At 44.7% G+C, this 24,386-nt stretch overlaps 1 protein-coding gene across 4 annotated transcripts; it reads left to right on the forward strand.

Moving 5' to 3' along the window:
• On the forward strand, positions 1-24,083 carry tbx4 (T-box transcription factor 4). Of its 4 annotated transcripts, XM_023823319.2 has the most exons (10): positions 1-242; positions 2,555-2,656; positions 9,512-9,681; positions 10,258-10,352; positions 16,798-16,917; positions 17,923-18,070; positions 20,682-20,834; positions 20,970-21,058; positions 21,153-21,391; positions 21,693-24,083. In XM_023823319.2, exons 3-10 carry the CDS (start codon positions 9,529-9,531, stop codon positions 22,358-22,360), a joined length of 1,665 nt encoding a protein of 554 aa, XP_023679087.1. In that variant the 5' UTR covers positions 1-242; positions 2,555-2,656; positions 9,512-9,528; the 3' UTR covers positions 22,361-24,083. The 4 variants fall into 4 exon arrangements, with proteins under 4 accessions (XP_023679087.1, XP_023679088.1, XP_023679085.1 ...); XM_023823320.2 differs by lacking the exon at positions 1-242 and having other exon boundaries at positions 2,457-2,656; XM_023823317.2 differs by lacking the exons at positions 1-242; positions 2,555-2,656 and adding an exon at positions 4,502-4,853.
• The last annotated feature ends 303 nt before the right edge of the window (positions 24,084-24,386 follow it).

Below are 24,386 nucleotides of genomic sequence, written 5' to 3' on the forward strand. Positions count from 1 at the left end.
GTGAGAAATAAGGGTGAACTTTCGATGGGGTTCCGTGATCCTCTGGTTATAGCACGTGCTCAGGTGGCGCTCGAGTACGAACAGACTAGAGGGACGCGCAAGTAAAAGCAGCGGATGGAGCATCAGAGCCGGACGATTCGCTCGGTGTCATTAAAACTAGAATTTCGAAGGACGGTGATCAGGCGGGTTAAAGGAGAAGTAACCGACGGTCCGGCAGACACAAATATCTCCTGTTGATTCACGTAAGCCTCCCTTTTCCCGATCCTCTCCCAATTACACAGGACAATGTTTTGGTAACGAAAGAATATCCACCCTCTCACCACAATAAATCACCTGTAGGAAACATGACATTTGTAGTGGCCCAGTTACCCTCTGCTTGGCTACCAGGACTGGGCAGAGCCCCCACATCTAACAGTGCGGAGTTGGTCTGTATTTATAATCGTACGTTTATATTTATATACGTCTTTGAAACTTGAAAGATTTGTGCCTGCAGAGAGTCAAAATATTTGTTAGATTCCTAGACATTTGTTTCCCTGACACTTTGAACCGGCTTTAGTTTGATCTCTTCAAAAAATGTGACCGATTTATTTCAAACGATGTTAGTTAATTGGACCTTCCACGCCCGGGCGGCAAATCCTTATTAACTTGCAACCAATATGACCGAATACCAGCATTCCTTTACAACTAACGAATTCAGGCAAATGTTCTCTGTATTTAAGATTATGAGATAATTTTGTTATGTATGACGAAAAAACTGTAACGTGGTAATATCTAATATTATACTTAAAGTCGTTTATTACTGCAAAATGATGTAAAACTATATTTGCGAATGCAGATTAACTGCAAATATGATAAAACACTACAGCTCTCACGGTATTTTTTTTTCTAAGGTGATTACCCATAACCGCGGTTATCACACGTAGCTAGTATATGCGCATCCTACAAATAAGGGATAAACACTTAATTATTAGGCCGAAAAGGCAAACCAATAATTGTCCAGATGATAAAGTAAACCTTTTAATATATTCAAGATTAGTTTACCTCAATCTAACTTTTAACTAATAAAAAAGTAGCCTACGGAGAGATGAAAAGTAATTAAAAATAAGTCTGATCTGATATTCTTTTAAAATATGGATATAGGTTACTTGGTACAATAAATATATTATTCGTGTCGCACTTGTATATGAAATCCAAATGCGAATTTGCACGAATGAAGAAAAAAAAAACAATATATAAAGTTAGAAAATAACAAAGTTATCATTAATGATTCGAGAAGGCAAAGAATTAACTTCTACATTTCCGGTAAGCCGTCGAGTGTTTTGAGCGCAATTCTGTATCCTGGATCTCCGTGTCCGGCGAGGGTCTTTGAAAAAAAGATGTTCAAACTGTTATCGCTGTTATTCTCTGATAGAATAAATCACGTCACGTCACAATGCGTTTCGAATATCCAGCTAAGAAAAGAAATTACAAGAGGGAGATACGAATATTAAGGGAATCACCAGGTTAAATAAAAATATTAAAAACAGAAGCTATAGCACAATTAAGGCTGAGTTACAGGGATAGGTAGTAAATACTATGCAACAAAATGTTAATGGCTAAATATAGTGGCTAAGTGTTCGATTACATTTCACCTTTACTAAAAGTAAATACGTCAGTTGTAATTTCGTTAAAGGTAGGCTATCAGGCGACAGTTTTGCGCGGTTATTGAGTTCTTAGTTCCTATTTTTGTTGCTCTACTCGTACTAGATTAACAACACATTAATGGTAAATGTGTTAAATTATTTGTCATACATTGGTCATAAAATAACTGCCATTCCCATATGATTTAAACTTTAGCATTAACTTCACAAAAATGAAAGTTTCTTAATAACGGCAGTGCTGATTAAAAATATTTTCATTCGACAATAAGACTTTGGTGAACAAACGTAAAATAAACGCTTTAAATATATATTTTGGTAAAAATAAACTAAATGTTAATTTATTAAGAGAACGCACGTATACAACTAGAAAAGACTATTAAATTCAAAATAAATATGCGGAATGTGCATTTTATTGTTTATTACATAACATGCTTTTGTTATTTATTCTGCATTTTAGTGCATTAGAGATGTAAGCAGAAAACCTTTAATGTAGAACATTACAGAAGGTGTTTTAAGTACGAGCGATTAGCTGTTAAAATATTATTGTAATTTACAGAAGGTGTATGAGATAAACCTAACATAGTTACAGAAATTATCACAAAGTTCATTACCATGCTTTCATTTGAAACAATATTAGGACCTCAAGGATCTTGAATTAAAAAACATTTGTCAATATTAGCACATTCAGAGACGCGTCATGTTATAAGCGATTTAAGGAAGCACGTAGTGTCCGTTAAGCAGCAGCCTCCCTTCAAAAAGCGCACATTAACTTCATTCTGCTCCTGGTCCTAATTTCTAAACCACGTGACGGTGGGAGTGAGTGAAGTTTAAATTCCCTTTAAGAAACCAAGCTCTATTCAGCCCCTATAAAAAATTCAACCATTTTATAGCACCATCTTATATGCCACTGCAAGGTGCTGCCTCTTGTGTTGGAGGAACCCCAAGAAGGGCCAGGTTCTTTGGGGAACAAGGGGGTTACCGACCCAAAAGGGGCTCTATCCTGCAGTCCACTGAAGGTAAGGCCGCCTGCGTTCAATCACGTGTGCTTAGTCCGTATGTGATTCTCGTTGACGGGTTTTCATACACATTTAAACTTGGAGCCAGGTTTGTCGTACCTGCTTTATTAAAATGCGTACGTAACGAACGAGCTTAAGAGTAAATTGCGCTTTTATTTGAGTGAGAACAAGTAGGCCTTGCAAAAAAAAAACGCTTGTAAGCTTACCGGAATGTTTCAGAATGCGCATTGTTGCACAATAATATCACGTAAACTTTTGATTTAGTCACCAGATATTACCAGATAATGCAGCGAACCTTTACGAAAATTATTTTTTTATTGTACGCACTTACAGATTTAAAGATAAACGGGCGCCACGTATTTAACAAAGCATACTAATGGTGAAATGATACATCATGTAAATCAAAAATATTATTGTTTTTTTTTATTTCTTAAATTCGTCAGTCGCAGTAAGGTGATGCATAAGGGATTATAAGATTCTATTACGACGAAATTTAAAAAAAACTTTAATGAAGTAGGCCTATATAACCCGATAATATAGGCAAACTGTTGAAAGTGTACAATAAGTTAAATAATAAGCACTAGGCAACACAAATGCATTCTCTAGCTATACCAGCTTTTTTATTTATATATATATATAATTCTATATATATATTCTGCAATATAATCCTTTAAGCTTTCAGCCAGTCGTCATGGTTACATGCTTAAAGTACTCCACTGTTCGGTTTAACTGATATTGAACCGGTTATTAAATGAACAAATAGTGACAGATTTTTGATTTTGAGCTATATTACCAAAAGTGTGAAAATAAAATATGCGGTAAACGTGAAAATATATTTTTATATACATATGTAACTGACAATATATTAAGTTACTCCTACCATTTAGTCAGACAATATTAAAGCAAATGTCTCAATGGCGTTAAAATCACAGAAAAATAAACAAGGTACCGTGTATTGTTAAATGGCTTTTTAGAAGGATGTCAGAGGGGCCAGGAGGTTAGGCTTTTGTTTTTCTGTGTCAGTTGGGAAAAAATGTTGGCCAAGGTGTTTAGAGGAAGAATACGTGTCCATTTAGGGCCGCCCTTGGCACCTTTTGGCTGGTCACCCCATCTCATCGACAATGCAAAGAACCGCAACGCCACATACACCTGAGCCGTTATTCTGTCTGGGGAAAAGGTTCAGAAGATGACGAATGACCAGGAGGACCCGTTTGCTCATTACCATCCGCATCATGATACGTCACCAACCCTGCAACTTCAAGGGCTGATTTATGGGTCTTTCCAGGACAATATTTCTTTGAAATCCCAATCTTTAGCATTTTACAAAGAAAACGTGCATTAACAGAGGTGCCCAGGTGAGCAGTCAGCTGATCCTCTGGGACAGACACTAATCATTCTTTGGGGACCTCGGTTACATTCACATTCACGAAGTGACTTAGATTTGGCTCGGTTCCCAGGTCCAAGCTTCTCAGGTATTATAGTAGGCTACTTTTTGTTGGTCACAGTCCGCTATTTCATCGTATGTAAAAAAAAAAAAACGGAAATGGAATGTTTTTGGGCAAAGCGTCGAACGCGAATCGATCAGAACAACACGCCAGAAACACCAGGTCTATCTGTATAGCGTATAATCTTTCTGATGGGGGAGGAGATGGAGTTGAGTGTGTGTCATGGGGGCGATTAATACGAGCGTTCGCGAGAGATAAATATCCGCTGGTGACGAGATTATATGACTTTTTGAGGGGCTGCGCACTGAGCAGCGGAGGTGTCATGGTCCAGGGCAGCGTCATCGCTGCGGTGGGAGAAGGGGGGGAGGGTCGGCGGAGGGGCCCAAATAATTCACTGTGGTGTTTTAACAAATCAAAGGGTCGAGCTGGAACGTTTTTTTCTGATTCCAAGAAAACATCACGTCCAGACTTTCCCTTTGCTCAAATCGTGTGGCGGACTCACGGTACAGATCAGACGTGTCGCGGCGCGCCATCGCAGGATTTCATGCTGTAGGTTCGATCTAAGGAGACTTTCTTTCATAATAAAGTCGCAGATCCTACAAATAGGGCTGATCAACATTAAGATGCTGAGCAACACGCCCACGCTGTAGCGGCATGACGGGAAAGTAACGGTACACTGCCGTTACATCTCTGGGATCAACCAATTGCCGTTTGGACAGAGATGGAGGACTTCAGCACCTATATTTTATGAGGTAAAATTATGACATTACATGGTATTGAGTTTTATTATTAAATGAACGGAAATCCGGCTTTTCACCGACCGAGGCAACTTAGTGTTAATGCGCTTAAAAGATCACTTTCACTATCATGCAGGTTATTATCAATTTAACGTGTAAACAAGCTTTGCAAAAATAGGAAATCTTTTTCCTTAAGCGCATGTGGCATGCAAAGAAATATGTCAAACTATATTTATCGCAGCGGTGATTAACGTTTGCAAAGAACAAGTTTATAATTAAATAGTGTTATATGCCATTTGGTGTGATGTTATCAGATACTTATTACCAATGTCAGTGTGTGTTTTACATTGAAATGTAGACGCCGCTGCGTGTAACTAGGCCCGTGTTGGCGTCAAATTCGGCGTTTCCAGTCAGAACCCAGTCAAAAATGTGCCACGATGACAGCAATCACATGCTGTTATATCAGGAGTAGCACCAGAGTAGAAAGGTTAAGTATAATCACGATTCATATTATAATTTAATAAATACTTAACTACATAACTTTTCCTCTGACAGCCGTTTTGCATTAGGCCGCAATTTGTCCTCATTTTACGCTTAAATCAATTTAGTATTTCGCTGCAGTTGCATTTAATTTCCAAGGTGAGTTTTAAAATTATGCTATTTTAAATGAATGGATAAACCTATAACCCGCGTACAACTTGTAAGGTCCACACTTTGAATGTGATTTAATTTTTGCTTACTTTTAGGGTTAGGGTTGCTGAATGAAACGAAACTTGCAACATTACGAAAAACAGCTGTCGTAATATTATAATATTATTTTTTAAAACTGTTTTTTGCAATATTGAGTATGTTGCATAATTTTTCAGTTTTTTATTCTACAGGCATTAGGCCTCGGTGAATATTCTGTTTGACGCGGGCGTTTTCTTTATTATCTTTCAAATGATTTTAAAAGAAGAAATTTAAAGGACATATTTTTAAAATGTGTTCTGTTTTAATGAACAATGTGTAACATATTTTGGACGAGCAAAATAAATGTTAATGTGTCATCTGTGAAATTCTCCCTAACAGGCCGATTATCTTGCTCATCACCTACAACGCAATGACGCTGTTCAGATCTACGGCCTAAACGTTACCTGCGAGTTACACAGTAGCAATTAACCATGTTATAACATTATCAAAAAATCAGTAATAAAAAGTTAAACATTTTTATGTCATTAATATTCATTTGGTTGTCTTTAATCTCCCATAATTTAGGAAGATGAAACAAATTATTTAAAAAAAAAAAAACTAACCCTGATTAGTTTAAATACTAGAACTCGTGGCCATAAGTGGAAATTAGCGGGAGAACATTTTAAAACAAATTTGAGGAAGCACTTCTTTACACAGCGTGTAGTTATAGTATGGAATAGTCTTCCTGCTAGTGTAGTGGAAGCTAAAACCCCGAGTTCCTTTAAATCAGAGCTAGATAAGATTTTAACAACTCTGAGCTATTAGTTAAGTTCTCCCCAAACGAGCTTGATGGGCCGAATTTTTTATGTTCTTATGTTCTAACCCGTTGTGCCAAGAGGTTTCTATGACATCAAGAAGTTCCGCTTGTTTATTCAAAAACAATATTACAAATGAAATACTTAACATTTTGCTGCTTGAAATATTACAGAATACCTCCACATAATCTGCTGTTGGCTGATCAGTGAATTCGCCTGAAATAAATACATGCATTAATACATACGAGTTCCTTGTAGTAAAGTCCCATTTTAACTGCATTTTAGCTGCATATCAGTTTAAAGCATGATGGAATAGCTGACATCATCCTGACAGTCCTCTGCACACACACACGGGCTGGTGGTTTGGGGTAGGCCATTCGTTTCACTGCAAGACAGCACCCTGAAATGCTTGCGCTTCCTGTATCTCACACCAGATACGAACCTGGGTGCGCATGAGCTTCCACGACGTGGGGGTTGGCGGGTGCCGCATACTTCAGCATCACACCACAGGTCCGCACAAAATGGCAGCCGCGTTTGCCAATGTGAGGCAGCGGTTTTAACGGCATCTGCCAAAAATTCGTTTCTGTCACACACTGAGCAGGGATGAAATAATGGGGTGGGCGTTGATTTCCCAGTCAGTCGAATCAACGTCTGTGATCTAGTTTTTTCCAAACCAAGGAAAACAAAAAAAAAAAGTGAATAAATACTGAAAGGCATATCTGAAGGCCAGGAAAGCGAAGTGACTTTCTGGCTGCGGGAATCGGATCGGGACAGCGGCTGCTACATTTTTCTTAGCATTTTGCAGTTTTGTTGACGGTGGCGGCGGTGGTGACGGCTCCCGCACTGGTGCGAGCGTCGCACGGCGTCTGCCCCGGATAGCTTAGCGGATTATGTGTCTGGAGTGACACTGATATAAACACGGTGCAAGCTCCCCCCGCTTAGCTAAACACTGCGAGCAAAAGGTACATTTTCACTGTAAAATAGCCCACGGCTGTCAGGCCTTATCTTTATTAGCTTTCGCTAAGGTCTGCATGAGTTTACACGGGTCCTCGGCTCGGGCCTTTCATCTTAAGAGTGTGCGCTCACATCGCTTACATGCATGAGATTAGGGGGGAAAAATTAACATAAACTTCAAATGAATTGTTCACCGTTTAAACTGGGAGGAGTGAGGCCGGTAGGTTTTGTGGTGCTGGGGGCCAGGGGCGCACAAGACTCTCCTATTTTTTTGAAGCTGCGTTTGCTCTTTACTGTTTGTCTCCGTGCAATGGAGAGTGATGAAGACATGGCCGTAAGGGTGACCTTTACAAATGGGATCCCTGCCTCGTAACGCAGCTACATAAAGTCTGGGGTGCCACGATGTTACAAGTATAAATATTTAACCAAACAATCCCTCAGAATAAATGGATCTCGACCTGTTCTTAAAACCGAGGTCTTTAAGTGCCCCTAAGAAGTTTCCCACGGCAGTGTGCAAGAAAAAAAATCAGATTTAGCTGTGAAATTGCCAGAATAAGAAGGACTGAATCACCGGTGATCCTCTGTGAAGCCTGCGCAGGCTGCGTCGGGCCTATGGTGAAATGCTGTGCAAGGCGATTCTCTTTTTCACGAATATTCAGGCACATCTGATAGGTTTGCACGAGGATTTTCGATCTCTTTTTAGCCCCCGTCATCTTAGCCGGTTTGAATTCTTTCACATATACACACATTACCAGACGCATACACCTCTCTTCTTTGTGTCTTCTGTGTCCATCTACATTCTGTAGAAGCAAAGACTATACAGGAGAAACTTTTAGTTACTTTTTTAGTTTTTGATTTCGGCAGCTATATCTTTGGGAAATGATCGATATCACCTGAAACGTTGGCACACTATGTATTCATTTGCTGAATGAATACAACAAAAAAAATGTGCATTTGATTATCTGAGGGGTTTATTAAATTACAGGGCAAGAGTGACTACGCTAATGGTGTTAGCCTACTAAGATATTTTTCAAACAGAGCCATTGGTCGAACGGCCTGCCAGTCAAATGCAGGTCTTCACATCTTGCAAGTTGATTGGTCGATAAGTAACTGGGCTCCTGCCACAATCATGGAGTACTGAACATGCGTTGGCTGTCCTGTTCTCGCTCGATTAGCCGTATCAGGCATGATGAAACATCTGAGGCAGGATGCCCAAAACGGCAGCGAGCAGAGATCGCTGAAGAAAGACGCTCGGGATGAGTGATCAGCCCAGGGTTTTTGATAAGGACGGCCATTTATGTCATAAGCATATAAAATGATAAATCACAGAACATTCCACGTTAGAAGACAGGATTATAGACGAATGTACATAATACACGGCCTTCTGCAATCCTTCTCCCTCCTGCTTACATTGAGGACCATTAAGAAACTAAAAACAGCCAGCGGCTATTTGCAATATTTCACCTTTTTGTGTATAATAAATCAAGCTCTTTTATAGATGGGAAAGATAACAACTTTTAGTCAGATTAATATTTGCTATCGTTGCCATGATTCCATTACCAATTTGTGATCCTTACCGAATGCATGAAACAGTATATCTGCTTTTTTAAAAAAAAAATGTAATCAAAAAGAACCAATGATGTCAAAAAACTTAGAAGTAGAAAAAGTAACAGATATGTATGTATGCTTTACAACACAGCTAAACTTTTTTTACTACAAGTATAATATAGTTTATTTTTTTTACGGACTTCACAAGCTTTTTTTTAATTAAAAAAAGTACACACATATATATATATAATTGTTCATAAAGTTTAATCATGAGTGTCTGAAGAATTATAGCAGTCTCCCTGACATTCACTGTTGATCAGAAATGTAATATTTAGAAATGACTGCATCAGAAACTGACAATAAATGTTGCTCACAAAATTGAGTTGCTATTGATTTTTACTAACATAAAGCAATGTACTAGTTATAATTAAAATTTGAAGGTGGCGGAAGGTTACAGTTATCCTGATAAATAGTTGTAATGTGTATAGTAATAAACGTCAAAATATGTACGTATAAAAAAAATGATGTACCCCTGACCTGAAAAGTACTTATTCTTTAATGAAGTGCAAGTATTCCTCAGACTAATGCTAACAGACAATTATTGTCACGGTATTATATTAATGGCTGAATACGGGAGCATTTCAGAGGGTCGGCGGTGGAGGCTGACCCAATCTCATCCCCGTTTAGGGTGACCTTTTACAGAGATGCTCCAGGAGAAGGTGTTGCCTGTGACTGACGAGGGTGCGACTGCGGCCGCCCCCGCTGCACTTCCGGAGCTTGTTCGCGAGCCGCAGCCCCCGCCGCACATGGGACTGCCCTCAGCCGGCGTCGATCAGCACCACGGGGACGCCGACCAGGTAGGCCGAGGGCAGAGTAGTCCTCAGAACGGCTCTAATCTCCATACACACTGTACTTCTGGCCCAGAAGGGGCACCCGGTTTATTTAGGGTTCAGTACAACCTGCTTCCCTGTTCTAATCAGTGGGGATACAGATTCCTATCTGGGATGTTGTGCCGTATCGTAACATTTGTTTTAATATTATTTACTTCTATTGAAAAAGCATAAATAAAGACTTGTACAGAACGGCCAATCAAACAACACAGACTGTGATCAAAGAATGAAGCATACATTTAACGTCAAGCTACAAACTGTAATGCACTTATTCCTATGGTTATTTTTTTAGTCGATTAGAGATATTCTCCTTTTATCTGGAAAACCTTATAAAGCTTAACTGCGCTTGCCTTCCGAGCACATGTTCGTTATGAGGATAATTAGAGATCAGTTAACGTCACACATTGGTTCCATGTGCAGCTCATGTGGGCCGTTTCAGCTTTTCATCGTGTTGATTTTTTTTTGAGGGGGATGGGGCGGCACAAATACTGGGAACGAGGCAGCATCCTGCGGCTCTCTGCTAACTGTGGTACACTTCTCCAGAACATCGAGAACATCAAGGTGTTCCTTCATGAACGGGAGCTTTGGAAGAAGTTCCACGAGGCAGGAACGGAGATGATCATCACCAAGGCGGGCAGGTGAGCCGTCCATGGCAGAAGGCGCCTTGCCACCAATTACGAGCTCAGCGGATTTCAGGCTGGTGTTATGCAAAATACAGACGCTCCCCGGGTCACGATGCCCCATGTTACGATATTTTCACTTAACGATGGGTACATGTTTTTCAGTTTCAGTACATAATTCAATAAATTACATGAGATGTTCAACACTTTATTATAAAATAGGCTTTGTGTTAATGATTTTGCCCAACTGTAGGCTAATGTAAGCTAGGCTAGGCTAGGCTATGATGTTTGATAGGTTAGGTGTACAGATACAGAGGCTGTAGCAGGTTGACCGTAGAAGGTCCAAGTTTTGCCATCGTTAGTGTTTACACCTAGAAGCAGAAAAGGTGGATCTCCCATTTCTCTGTCATTACATCCCTGTTGCCTCAAAAATATTTATGAATAAGATGAGAACCAGCACAGGTGCAGCCAAACCAGAATTCCTACGCTAGGGACTTTTTTATTGAACATACTGCTCATAGCGTAAGATTTAATGCACACAGGGATTAGATACGGCACCCGAGACATTAACCAGAGGTCAAGCAGAGCTTCTTTTGCCGTCCTGAGGCCTCATCCCTTTAAATATTCCCACTGGAAACACAGAAGGCCACCGCAGTGCCCCTTTACTGCTCTGACATCATGCGAGATGGGCCGTCATCCCCCTGTAGGGGTGCGCACAAGATCCAATAACTGCTTTCAGGCCCTCAGGAACAGTCTGCACCACATCAGGCCTGAGGACGAGGGCTAAACTGACCTGAGGGCAGCAGAATGGCTGCTGGGTCTCAACGTTCTATTCAAGCTCTTCTGGGTGCTTGGTTACATTCACTTCAGCATCAGTGCATACAGCGAATGCAAGATTATATCAGGACCACATTGGCATTGACATTAGAAGCCTTTACAATAATATTATAATAAAACAATTATAATAAGGCACTTGGAACATATTAAGTAGCTATAAAGAAATAAAACGATCCTTATTAATACAAGCAAATAAACAGTGAAGAATTTCTAACCCGACCGTTTATCTCAGCATGAGACAACGTATCAATTACCTGACAGTTACTATATCAACTGCAAATAGCTACCACTGAACCATGCGGTGCACGGCGGAAAAGAGAGACATGTAAATGGATGGTATCAAAACAAATTATAGCGCGTCGCTGAAACGGAAATATGCCAGCTGTCATAACAGAGTAATGTGATCGAGCTTCACTCGCCGCATGCAGAGGCAGGGGCCTGGCAGTGGTTTGCGGTCTGTGGCCCCAAGGTGCCGACTGCGCTGCGAAGTCGAGTAAGTAATGCGTAAATATCGGAAGCCACAAGCCTCTCCAACACATGCATTTAACCAAAACGGAGACTTGGTAAGAGTCAGACATGTACAATATAATGCAAATAACATAGCAACTGTATTAGTACGTTAATATAATTTGATGGAAATTCTTTAAAATACGAAAGTGCCAAAGTCTTTGAAATATTAGTATAAATAGAATAAAACAAAATTAAATACATGTAGAAATATAGAGAAATAATGACAGTTTAATTATTAATAAAATATGAAAATATAAAACAACCTTGTTCCTCTCTTTGGTGCTGTTGAACCGTGAAAAAATTATCTGACTCATCAACAATCATAATGCTCATTATAACATTGAAAAAGCATGAATATTGACATGGAACATTCAGCAGCCACTTTATTAGGTACACCAGCTGGCCAAAGAAAAAACAGCCAATCATGTAGCTGCAACATAACACGCTTTCCCACCGAAGTTTAGGAACCTAATTACTGGTTCCAAGTCCCTGGTTCCATCTTGACCAGGAACTTTTGTAGCTTCTGGCCACTTTCATGTGTTGTTTTCTCATCGCACAACAGGAACTGTGACCTTTATGCTGAACAAGCATGTGAGACACAAAAAGCTTGTAGGATTAACTTCATACGAAATTTCTTAAAAAACTACATTGGCCAAAACAATGGAGGATGAACAAGTCGTTTTGTTAGTTATCGGGGGGATCGATTGCAATAAAAAAGGGACAGAGCCTTTTATTTTATTTGTATTTTATTTATACGACCCGAGACACGTTTATAATTCATTACTAAATCTGGCCAGCAGATCGATCTTTTGTTTGTCACGGAATAAAAACGTTGTAACGTTATTCTTCTGGCAAGTATCATTCCCAGCATCGGCGATATTAGATAATGGTATATGGGTTTTCGATTGTATTATCCAACACAGAAATATGGAGACACAAGCACAAATGTATTTATTAATGCATTAAATGTAATTGAGATACAAAAATTATTCATCTCAATTTTCGCTTCACTACTTCTATCTCTTTTCCCCGCAATTTTGGTGACTTTCAAGTTAGCGCCAGTGCTTATGGTCAACCACTCAGCAAGTTATCACTGTAAGCCAGGGCGATTCACATCACGGTCCTCAAGGGCCGAGCACTGCTGTTTTTCCGGCCTTCTTTTAGCTGTGAGCCAGGTGTGAAGCCCCTCTGGCCAATCAGAATCCGTAATCATTAAACTAACTGCGAGAACTGGAAACAGGGCGATGGATGTGGAATCGAGCTCCAGATTTGAATATGGGGGCTGTAAGCTGTCAAACAAAAAAGTACTTAGTCTGGCGTAAAAAAATAAAATAAAAAAAAAATTCCGAAACTACCACCTTGGAACTACAATCGGGCCAGATTTCTGTGGTAGGAACGTGACAAAAGTTCATGGTTCTGGAGGAAAAGTGAATGCGGTTGGAAAGTGTTTCGTGGCAATTCTGTGGCTGAAAACTCCTCGTTAATGAGAGAGGTCAGAGGAGAAGAGCCAGCCTCATTAAAGCCGACAGGAAGGCCACGAGTGCGAAAATAACAGGTCAACAGAACAGTGGTGTGCAGAACGGCTTCTCTGAAGGCACAACCCACCTACCCTTGAAGGGCTCTGTGAGCTAAATGTACCTAATAAAGTGGCCACTCAACATATAATAATTACTGAACAGTAGTTTTGTGCTGCGAAGAATTTCAAAACTGGTAATAGGAATCATATGTATTATAAGAATAACAGTGCACAGGCCGCCAGGCAATATCCTGAATTGTGTGAGCAGCACATGGGCCAAGTTCATTCTGCCTCAGTGTGGTGAAATGAGCCTTATTATTGGTCTAAGTGTGGAGACATGGAAGGTTACCAGAAAAAAACAGGTAAGAAAATGTTCAAAACTAATGCTAATGAGTGACAAAATGAAGATAAAGGTAAAAACAGTCTTATGGAAAGTTTGTTACCTTTGTTTATAGGAGAGTAACCAGGACAAAAAAAACAAAGCGTATGTTTTCATGCACTTTTTAACAAACAGGAGTATTCAAAAGGCAAACATGTCATCTTGAGGCTTTAGCCCAGGAGGGACACACATTAAAAACCTGAGTGGCGTATCTGTTTATGTCTGCAGAGTAAACCAGACGGACATTAGCCTTTTACTGTCCCGGGAAGTGGTGGGTCTCTTATTCAGCTGGAGAGAAAACAATACGTCTTACGCATTGTGATCCCGTCAGACTGCCTGAGAAGACGAGCAGATCTGCATAAATTGCATCTTTCTCACTACCTTAACTAATTACCTTTGTGCATCATTGAGATTGTTGTAAATTGCCATTAAATGTAATGGATAATTTGGGCTCATTTGTTGCATTTACCAGACGACATCATGACATCATGTTCAATAAGAAAGGGTGGATTTCAGTGGTCCAGTGATACGTACAAATAAACGGGCAGTACCAAGGGTCACTGGGGCGGGGGGGTTCTCTGCAGCTAGCTACATTCTATTCAGTTGTGGGAGAACTTCAGTTGAACTTACCCAGCTTGTTTTTGCGAGACCCTGAGACCCCTAATCCCACTCTTCAGAGTTGGCGGTGCTTTCCTCTGCGACTGGTTCTGGGGGTTGCTGGTCAGGGGGGGGGGGGGGCCTGATAAGAGGAACACGGCGCCCCGGACCAGCGGTGCCTCGTGGACCCCGGGCCGCTCCATCATCCGGCCGCTGCCTTTTGATCTTGCGTCGCTGGTGTTTCCCAGAGACAGGATGAGTCACCGGGAGTCCAGCCGTGTCGAGGAGCTAAGAGAAACAGCTGGCGAGGCATGCACCGACATGATATACTGCAGCCCCGGCCCGTCCCCGTGCCTCATTCCTGCCCTTTGTCTCACACACGTGAGCACACGTGCAAGCGCACGCAATGCACACTTAACATGTGACTGCGGCACGCTGCTCGTCAGAGACTGGACCTGGAGCAGGACGTCCCGCATCAGCCAGCATACGTCAGATTTTATGATTTTGGATTATATTAAGGATAATTTAATGGCACTTTCCTTTTGAGCTTTTAAGCACCCCGTTCTTGAGTTGCTTTCGGGGAATGGGACGGGAGCCCCTTGATCCTCCTGAGCTGCACACGAGGCATCAATAAGAGGCGCCGGGCCCATAGCCCAGAGCCCGGGAGATGTATCGGCAAGGACCCCCCATTTAACACCTCATGTGATCTATCTTAGCCACACCCCGAGGCGAGATGTGACATTCAGAGGAGCTTAAGGTGTCACCGACAAGGGGACGCCATCCTCGCTGCCCAGCCGGGCGAGATTGCTCGACAGAGATCATCGGAGTCCATCATCTCCGACTGCTCGACACTTTTAGCTGAAATGCTTCCAACAGCAGCTCCCCAGGGATTTACTTAAGTGTTACTGCGAGAGGCAGATCCTGCATCAGGCCTTGGCAAAGGACTTAATATTGACTTTGACAAGAGAATCTTTAAACATATCCCTGTAGCACTGGGACTGTGTGTTGCCCGCAAACAGGGAAACAAGCCGACCATCGTTGTATTTTTACTGCCGGAATTTCATTCGTGTTACATTGTGGTGTAACACCAGCATAGGAATGATGGCTGATGGGGGGGGGAGGGCAACCTGCATTCCACTCCTTAGCCTCGTTCGGTGAGCTGGTGAGTAGGACAGAGTGGCTGTGAGTCTGGTTGAAGATGTGGCCTCCGCAGTAACTCCCTTTGGAATGAATGTGCGGAGCCGGGAATGATGATGTGAGTGTGTTTCATACCTTTCGGGGGGGAAGGAGAGCGAGAGATACAGAGGGAGGGAGAGAGAGGGGGATTTAAGTCCCCAGCCCCCAGATCTCTCCTCTTCTCTTCTCTTAAAGGGTATTAGATGTAACGTGATCCTGGGTTTGCCTCACGTGTGCCTGGAAGGTACGGAACTTTGAAGGCGCTCGTTCAAAAGTGTGTGCAGAGAACAAGGCAGGAACCCTGACACCCAGAGAGCCTTCAGCACGTTTAGGAGAAGCTTCCACTGGTCCAACCTGCTGCCAGGGGCGGGGGAAGGGGGGAAGGGTGGGGGGGGGCAAGAGGTATGAACCGCTGCCATATTTGAGCACCCATTAAAAAGCACTTAACGTTTATTAGGGTGCATTTTGCTTAAGCAACTCTCTCTGACGTAGATGGGATTGGGGGAGGGGGCATCCCAGGAAAGGCCAGAGAATGTAACTGTTTGATGGGTTTACGGCCGCGTCAGGCATATTAAGGCGTCCTGTCCGTCATCTTGGCTTCGTCTCACGCAGAGTGTCCCGCGGCGGCCCCGGGATGGCGCGGTTTCAGTGAGATCTGACCCATCCGGAGGAATGCCGTCCAATCCCCAGAAATCCCATATAGGCATAAATTATCACCGTGAGATGCAAGCCAGGTCCGCGGCATTCGAGAGCGGGTTCGAGCGTGCCAGTGAGCGGGCCGCCTTTGGGCAAGCAGAGTGTGTTTGTGCTTAGTTTGGGTGGGGTGGGTTGGGGGGGGGGGGGCACCCTCTCTGGCCGTAAATGGGTTCGAGGAGCAGCTTACTCATGCTCCTTCGTGGGACGCCTAATCCCACGGCCAGGCGGGTTACTGCAGCCTAGCAGCTCTTAGTCGGCGCCACAGCTGTCTCAGCGTGGTGACAGGGACACCTTAAGGGCTGCTGAAAGCCTGTAAGCAGCTCTGATCCACGCCCGCCCTGGGTGCACGGTGCCCACAAAGACACTCCGGTCCAATCCGATTTCCGTTAAGCCGTTTGCTGGAGCAGCGTTTGCTCCGAGGCAGAGGTCGCGCTAATGAGCAGCGCGTTCCATCACGCACATCGCAATGCAGCGGACGGGCTCATGCAGACGTGTGGTCTCGCGTCGTTGGCACGGAGAGCATGTTTGCGGAACACTTCTTGCAACATAAATTGTTGCATAAACGCACAAAAAAATCCACCATTGGAACTCTGAAACCTGGGGAAATTAGCGAGTTTTTTTTTTTTGTTCCAGTTCAGCTATGAAATTAAATTAAGGTAATAAAGTAACGGTACACAGGGTAAATAACAGTAATTGCCTCTGGCGGCCCAGTTAAGCCACATCTATACATGTTCATCCTGTGCTCTTTCCAGGAGGATGTTCCCCAGCTACAAGGCAAAGGTGACAGGGATGAACCCCAAAACCAAGTACATCCTCCTTGTGGACATCGTCCCCGCTGACGACCACCGCTACAAGTTCTGCGACAACAAGTGGTGAGACGCCAGTCCGCTTCGCATCGCCGTGGCCACCGAGTGCCTCTCAGCTTTCATCCCGGTTTCTCTAAGGCCAATCGGTGCACCACGTGTAGCTCAACCACCTCCAGAAATGCCCAATAAGCTTCGAGGTTGAATGAACCCCCCCACTTCCCCCCCACTTCCTTATATGGATGGCAAGGCAGATGGAAACCATCTTAAACCAAATATAATTTTTTTTAAATATAAGGAGTGAGATTAAAGGAAAAAAAGTGAAAATCAGAAGTGAAAACTTTGCAATTCTTGTGGGCAATAGCAAAATTAATGTTGAATCGGCATATATAAAAGAGGGAATTCAAGACAATGAGATACGTTTGAGTTTTGCAGATATAGAAGGAGATGGCATAAATCAAGAGCATAGCAACGTTTAAGTAAAACTAAGTAATCTTGCATGGAGGGTTTGACTATTACCGGTCACTGGTAAGCCCTTAGTTACTGCTGGGTAGTATTAGGAAGAGCCCAACCACCATGACCTGGGGGGGGTTCATCTGGTGGGGGTAGTAGCACAGAGATGAGGAAATAAATGGCTGCACCCAGAAGTAATGGAAAGAAACCAGCAAGAAAACAAGTACAATAAGTACAGCTGAGCCAAAGAAATCTCCATGAAATGCACTTCTGCCAATGAGAACTGACATTTTACGGCCAGATTTTTTAAGTCTGTGGGATGGCCTGGAATTCGAGCTCTTGCCAGCGTTGGTTCTGGAGCTCTTCAGACGCACCTCGGAAGCACGCAATTAACAGTGATGTTACGGTCAAAGCAGCCACCCCGTATTCCCAAAATGTCACCGCAGGGCCCGTGCTCTCGGCTGTCATTAAACGGTTCATGTGTTCCGTGTGACGCTGCGTTCGGGACTGAAGCCTTTATGCTCCTATCCTGTGGCTGTGTGGCGAGCGGTCGGCGCCCCTGGTGGCCAGATCAGGTCAGTGCAGCATGTGACCCAGGAAATGCTTGTGTTTTGCCTGCAGGATGGTGGCTGGCAAGGCGGAGCCGGCTATGCCGGGCCGACTGTACGTGCACCCCGACTCCCCGGCCACGGGGGCCCACTGGATGCGGCAGCTGGTCTCCTTTCAGAAGCTGAAACTCACCAACAATCACCTGGACCCCTTTGGACATGTGAGTCTGCAGATGGGCACAGGACACAGGCATATACCCGCCCCCCCCATAGAGAAAAACACCATCCTGAACACATTATCCAGGGCTGCCAACTTCGGTCAGTTGGCTGGGGCGACATTTTCAATTCGAGGCTGCACACGCGTTTACATGTAGGTAACAGTTTTATTACACTGTACATAGTCTGTCGGGTTTGCAAACTGCCCCAATTCTAGGCTTTTAATGGAATAATATAGATTTGCTGTAAGATTTCTTGCGTGAGTGTAAGAATCTAAAAGCATGTCACGGCCTGATGCGTGAGAGTTGGCAACCCTGCATTATCAAACACAGACCCATACACACAGGGCCCATAAGCACACAGTGATGCAAAAATGGAACACCAACATGATTTCACCCTCAGGGGGGGACACTGGTTACTTGGATGTCAGTGTAGCCCTAGTCTTGTAGGGCTGGATCTGTAAATGAGAGGGGGGGTGTAGCATGAGCAACATGCTAACAAGCTAAGCTTAAGGTGGAGGTACTAAAACAGCCACAGTCACCGGAGCAGCCTGCAACTAAGCATCCGGAACCACTGAGAACCATAGATCTTCCATCTTATATACGTTTAATGTCGCTAAGCCCTTTAGGATAGAAATGTCACACCGTAGGAGTGAGACAATGCTCTGTTGCGGTCGCATCCCTTAATGGGATGAGATCAGCTTGACTCGTTAACAGAAACTGCTGGGGCCGGACGACTGGCCATGTTTGAAAAGCGTCTAGCATGTCGCTCGCCGCCGACTGAGGTCTCCCGTCGGTCAGCCAGACGCTGGGATTGCAGCTGTGCCTGGAAGGAGAGCACCCAAAAGGCACAACCCAGAAGAGCAACCTGGGATGATCAGAGGCTTTCCCCGCTAACACACTTAACAAAGAGGAAGGGAGAATCCGAGACAGCGCTGCTTAAAAACAGCTGTTTCCGAAAGGACAATACATGGATTTCAGAAGGCTGAGCTCACCGTAACTGCCTGATGGGGGAGTGGTTAAATAAAGACCAAAAAGACAAGCCATCCGCATCAGACAGGGCGGTAGGGAAGGGGGAGGTGGCGCAGGAGCCAAACTGAGCCCTGCCGAGCCAAGGGGGAGGGGGAGGGGGGGCACTGGGATTGCCTGTCTGAAGACATCCCATCAGAGGCCAGCTCATTAGGTTCATAACCTCTCAGATCAGCGCCGGGTCGGGCTGCCAGGATTAGTGGAGCGCCTGGGAAGTGATAAGGCCTGTAATGAGGGCAGAGGGATGCCAGCGAGCCCAGCTGACGCCAGTACCGACCCACTGGCGGGGCGCTGGGTCGACAGCGCCAGCGGTAGCTACACCACAGTAATCCAACGGGACCAGATTGCCTCCATGGGGGTACTGACCAGACAGGAGCCTGGAGGTCTTAAGCAGGGGGGCATGGTATTGGAAAGGGGGGCGTGGCTTCTCACATTCTACGCATTCCTGACAGGAGAAAGCCACACCCATCTGCATGATTAATATGCCCCCTGAAGTAGCGACAGCAGCCCCCGTGTGTCTCCTCTGCCTTGCCGCATGGAGCACGTTCCCCAGCTCCACCTCCGCTGCGGGGTCCGTTCCCCTACTGTCCTGAACAGCTACCCTGCAGGGGCTTCATTTCCCAGTTGGCAGGAAACTGTGGCGCAGATTCTAGAAATACATGGCAAACAGCCTGGACGTGTTAGGAGTCCATTCCAGAGGAATCAGAGGAGACCACCTGCCTGGGGACCTTCACCGATCTAAATGGCCCGTTGATCAATACCTGGAGCCACGATGTAAATCGGCTTCAGACATCAGGGCTGCCGTAAACGTCACAAGGCATTATCCCAGACGGCAGGCAGCCAACCAGAACCTGTTCAGGTGTCTCCAGCTGCTCCCCGCCCTCCACCTCACCCCTTCCCCCCCCAGACCCCCTGCCTCCCCTCTCCGCCTGAGTACACTGGCATCGATAGTCGACGCTGGTTTTAACCTCGCGCTGCCCTCGGTGCCCCGCTGCTCCCGCCCCCTCGCTGGCGGCAGATCCGGCAGTGCCACCCCCCCACCCACCCTGTGAGTCTCCATGGGTCTAGAGTGTGAGCAGTGGTGGGGGGTGGAGGCTTTGATGCTCATTGCCCCTGACAGAGCTGGGCTCAGAGTGACCCCACCCTAATGCCTCACTGAGCACGGACCTGCCGTCCCAGGATGTGTGGGAATCTGGCTGGACCCACACAGAGCACTGCATGGACCAGCAGGTCCAGTGCGCCACAGCAGGCCACTAGGGAACCAATAGAGGGACAACATCACGATAAATATCAGCAGAGGAAATAAATGGGGAAACACAGTCTACCCTCTGAAACACACTGTCAATGTATCGCATTAGTCACAAAGCTATCAGCTTCTTCAGGTTAACAAAATGTGTGGATGAAATTAGTGGATACCTAACGAGTCAAAATCAAGGCTAAATGATTGATGCTCAAGGGATTCCGATACCATGGCCATTCATAGAAGTTATTTTGCTATTCATTACCATTTATTTAATAATTATGTTATTATGAACTAAAGAAAGCAGGCCAAAATCATCAACCTGACTTCTGTATCTCATACCCTCAGATAATCCTCAACTCCATGCACAAGTACCAGCCCAGGCTGCATATTGTCAAGGCCGACGAAAACAACGGCTTCGGCTCTAAAAACACAGCCTACTGCACCCATGTCTTCCCAGAAACGCTCTTCATATCTGTGACATCCTACCAGAATCACAAGGTGGGTTTCCCCCGAGAAGCTGTCTCTGATTGGGCCCACAGAGGCCCCCAGGGAATAGCTACAATTCCGCTGACCCTTTCCGAAAGCGCCGTCGGCCAGGAGCGTGAACCTCGTCGCTCATGGCTTCCTTCACAGATCACGCAGCTGAAGATCGAGAACAACCCCTTTGCGAAAGGGTTCCGGGGCAGCGACGAGGGGGACCTGCGCATGTCCCGTCAGCAGGGGTGCGTATGAGATACCCCTCTCGCCCACAGAGACCTGGGGCTGCCACAGTAAGCCCTAACTGGGTCCTAACCTGCTCCCTCCCTCCAAAAACAGCAAAGACTACCACCCCGTGATCTCCAAGAACATCGTGCGGCAGAGACTGGTGACCTCACACGCCCATCTGACCGGAAAGCTCAGCGCGGGGCTACTGCCGGGACACTCGCAGGTCCTGCCTCACTACCAGTACGAAAGCGGCGTTTCCTTAGCCAACCCCGACCCCCCGGAGACCCTCGCCAGCCCCTTCCCGCCCGGCAGGGACACTGGGCTGCTCTACCACTGCTTCAAACACAGAGGTATCACCCTCTCCCCTGTTTTTCTCACGCACTGGTTTCTTCACAGGATATTTAGCAAGACCACTTTTGCTGTTTGTTCAACATTTTTTTTTTCTTAAAGCTGTAAGTCTTTAATCTTTAAATTGTACAATCAGACAGTAAACTGAGGTAAAAACAATTATATACAAAGTAATTCCATTAAACGCTCCAGGATCCTGACTCTGACCAGGGTAAGTGGTTGCATGCAAATTAACTGAATGACCATAAGTAAATCATGGACTTCTGAACTATTGTTCTTTGCAAATTCCATCTTCAATTTTAGATAACACCAGGCACCTGGAGCTAGGGTGCAAGCGTCCATACCTGGACACAGCGCCCTCAGCTGTATCGGAGGAGCACTACTTCTGTTCTCCACCTTCCTACGAGCCCCCTCTGCTGTCTCACCCCTACTGCGGGGAGGTGCTGGGATCCCGGGAGGCTTGCATGTACGGAGGAGAGGAAGGCGAGGCGGGTGTTGCTGGGGGAGGAGCCAGTGCAGACGGCCTACCTCCCCCTTCCCTAAACTGCAGCATGTGGCCCTACTCGCGGTACGGAGTGCAGGCGGTGGAGGCCGTGTCCTACCAGCCCTTTGCTACACACTTCTCGAGTAGCGGCTCTGCCACATCCACCGTCATGCCCCACCACACCGTGCAGCGCCCGCCGCCCACTCCGGCCGACCATGCCCTCTACGGGCCCCCTGCTGCACAGAGGGGCCTGCCACCAGCACCCTTATCTACCTCTTCCTCCTCCTCATCTTCACCTGCTCACGGTGCGAGGAACAGAGCGCTGCACCCTTCCGTCTACCCCAGGAAGCCGGGGTCCCCCCCGAGGCCCCATCCACACAGGGACTTCTCAGCATTCCATCCCCAAAGCCCCCAGCCGCTGAGGGACGCCCCATACCAGTACCAGATGGGGTTGAGCAATGCTGGGGCCCACTGGACTGACAGTTAGTGTTGGGTATATGATGTAATGCCACATTGTCATCTTTCCCGCTAGCAGCGAAGCTTTCACCTCATTTACCTCTCTCTAAAAAAAGGAGACACTGAACGCAGAGTAAACCCGTGCAGCTTTGCCTATCTCACGGGGCTGCACACTGTGGTAAAGCTTAAGCAGAACAAACAGAAAAGACTTTCTGGCTGAACTCGAGCGACACGTGTCCCTCAAGGCCTCATTGTTTTTGTTTGGGCACATTTGTTTTGTTGAGCGCATCTGTAGGATTTCATAAAACGCTGGTCCTGAACTTCCTCATCCGTATATAGAAATGATGGTGGTTGACAGATGTTTTAATCTTACGACCGGTGCCAGTCGCCCAGTGAGAGGACGGGGCTTTCCTTGTTGATGTGCGATAACACATAAAATATGAACGTAAGCCGTACTTGCAGTTGAACTCTTTGGGATTATTTATTTCGTCCTTGTGTGTGCGTAACCCAACTGTGTGTCCAAGGGAGAGCAATCAAGTGACCACCTAGAAGCAGTAACAGTACAGATGAGTCTCTGTATACGTACCAGTGACAGTAAAGAAACACTCAGTAAATGACACCATAAAAGGGAAACACTCTTTGTCACCAGTGTTAAAAATTAGTGTAAAAAATCCCAGAGTGAAACTAAACACTAACAGGTTAAAAATAACTTGTATCCGACACCCCCACCTTAATATTAAACATTTTACAGGAAGGCAACAGAAAGTATATGAACTATAAATGGTTATATTTCCATTAACCTTTGTGCCAAACAGTGTGTCATCAGTGACACACTCGCAGAGTGAGTGTGTCTTCCTGTTTGTGTGAGGTGTTCACCAAGGCCCCTAAAGTGGTTTATTTGGTTTCAGGGAAAATAGCACAGCACAGGGAAAATAGAGTCAACCCACTAAGTACATAGTGATGAAACAAATACCACAGACAGTGACGAGGGACGGAAACGCTACAGGAGCTTTGACTTAGATTACGCAGTATCAGAAAGCCTTTTTCGGTTTTTGGACTAATTCGCCAATTCCAGAGGTAGATAGTTCAGGCCCAGAAAGTAAAAATTGGGACAAAGATTTTGTTTGAACTAACCAGTTGAATACTCTGTAACTATGACTCTTTATTCTCAACTGGTTGGTTCAAACAAAACCTTTGTCCCTATTTTTACTTTCTGGAACTGAACTATCCACCTCTGGTCATAACATGTGCAACTATAAACAGCCGATATTTGTCCCCATAGTCCTTTATACGGGAAATAACAACTATCGAGTGCATCTGTGAACTAATTAGATAGTGACGAACGTTTTGGTGCAGACCACCGACCCACCTCAGGCGATTTGTGCCGGGAGAATAAGGTACTCATCCAAGCTCGATTACCTCAGACAGCATCTTTAACGGCAGAACAAACTTCCCCTGCATCCAGATGTGGGCTTAAGTTGCACCATAAAACCTAGGGAAGAACAGAATGGAGAACAACCCTAATCCCAAACCAAAAGGACTTGGTGGGAAGGGGGAGAAAAAAAATCCTTATTTCAAACACATGTAAAACGGTTCCAAAAGGCATAAAGCCATATGGCAAACAGGGAGTGGAATGGGGATCGTTCTCCCCAAGCTTGCGGTCTGTTGTACTTGTTAGGATAAGGGGGGGGTTCATCGGTACCCTCATTTTTTTTCCAAGTGTACAATTATTTTTCTTCTTTAAATTTTACAGTCTTTTTGCACTGCTCCTAAATAAAATGTATTTTTATGCCTATAATTGTTGTTTCTTTTAGAGACATTTTGCTCCCACAGGATAGTCAGCCATGTGCCTATTTTTCCCTCACCTCATGTTTTCACTGTGATATGATGTTAAACATTTAAAATACATACTTAAATATTGACGCACTAAACAAAGGCAGCACACACTGATGCGTATCTGAGTTTAGATGCTCTGTTGGGCAGGGCTGTTCAATGCTGATTCTTGAAGGTAAACCATAGTGGTTCAATTGAGGTCATGATTGGTAGAATCAGGTGGT

Source organism: Paramormyrops kingsleyae, chromosome 17 (genome assembly GCF_048594095.1).
Source record: "Paramormyrops kingsleyae isolate MSU_618 chromosome 17, PKINGS_0.4, whole genome shotgun sequence".
Taxonomy (NCBI): Eukaryota; Metazoa; Chordata; class Actinopteri; order Osteoglossiformes; family Mormyridae; genus Paramormyrops; species Paramormyrops kingsleyae.

Excerpts from the sequence above, each read along its gene's own strand:
- tbx4 (XM_023823319.2), top strand. The coding sequence starts at position 9,529 with ATGCTCCAGGAGAAGGTGTTGCCTGTGACTGACGAGGGTGCGACTGCG. Across the intron at positions 9,682-10,257 it reads ACCACGGGGACGCCGACCAG|AACATCGAGAACATCAAGGT; the intron begins GTAGGCCGAGGG and ends ACACTTCTCCAG. Across the intron at positions 16,918-17,922 it reads AAGTTCTGCGACAACAAGTG|GATGGTGGCTGGCAAGGCGG; the intron begins GTGAGACGCCAG and ends TTTTGCCTGCAG.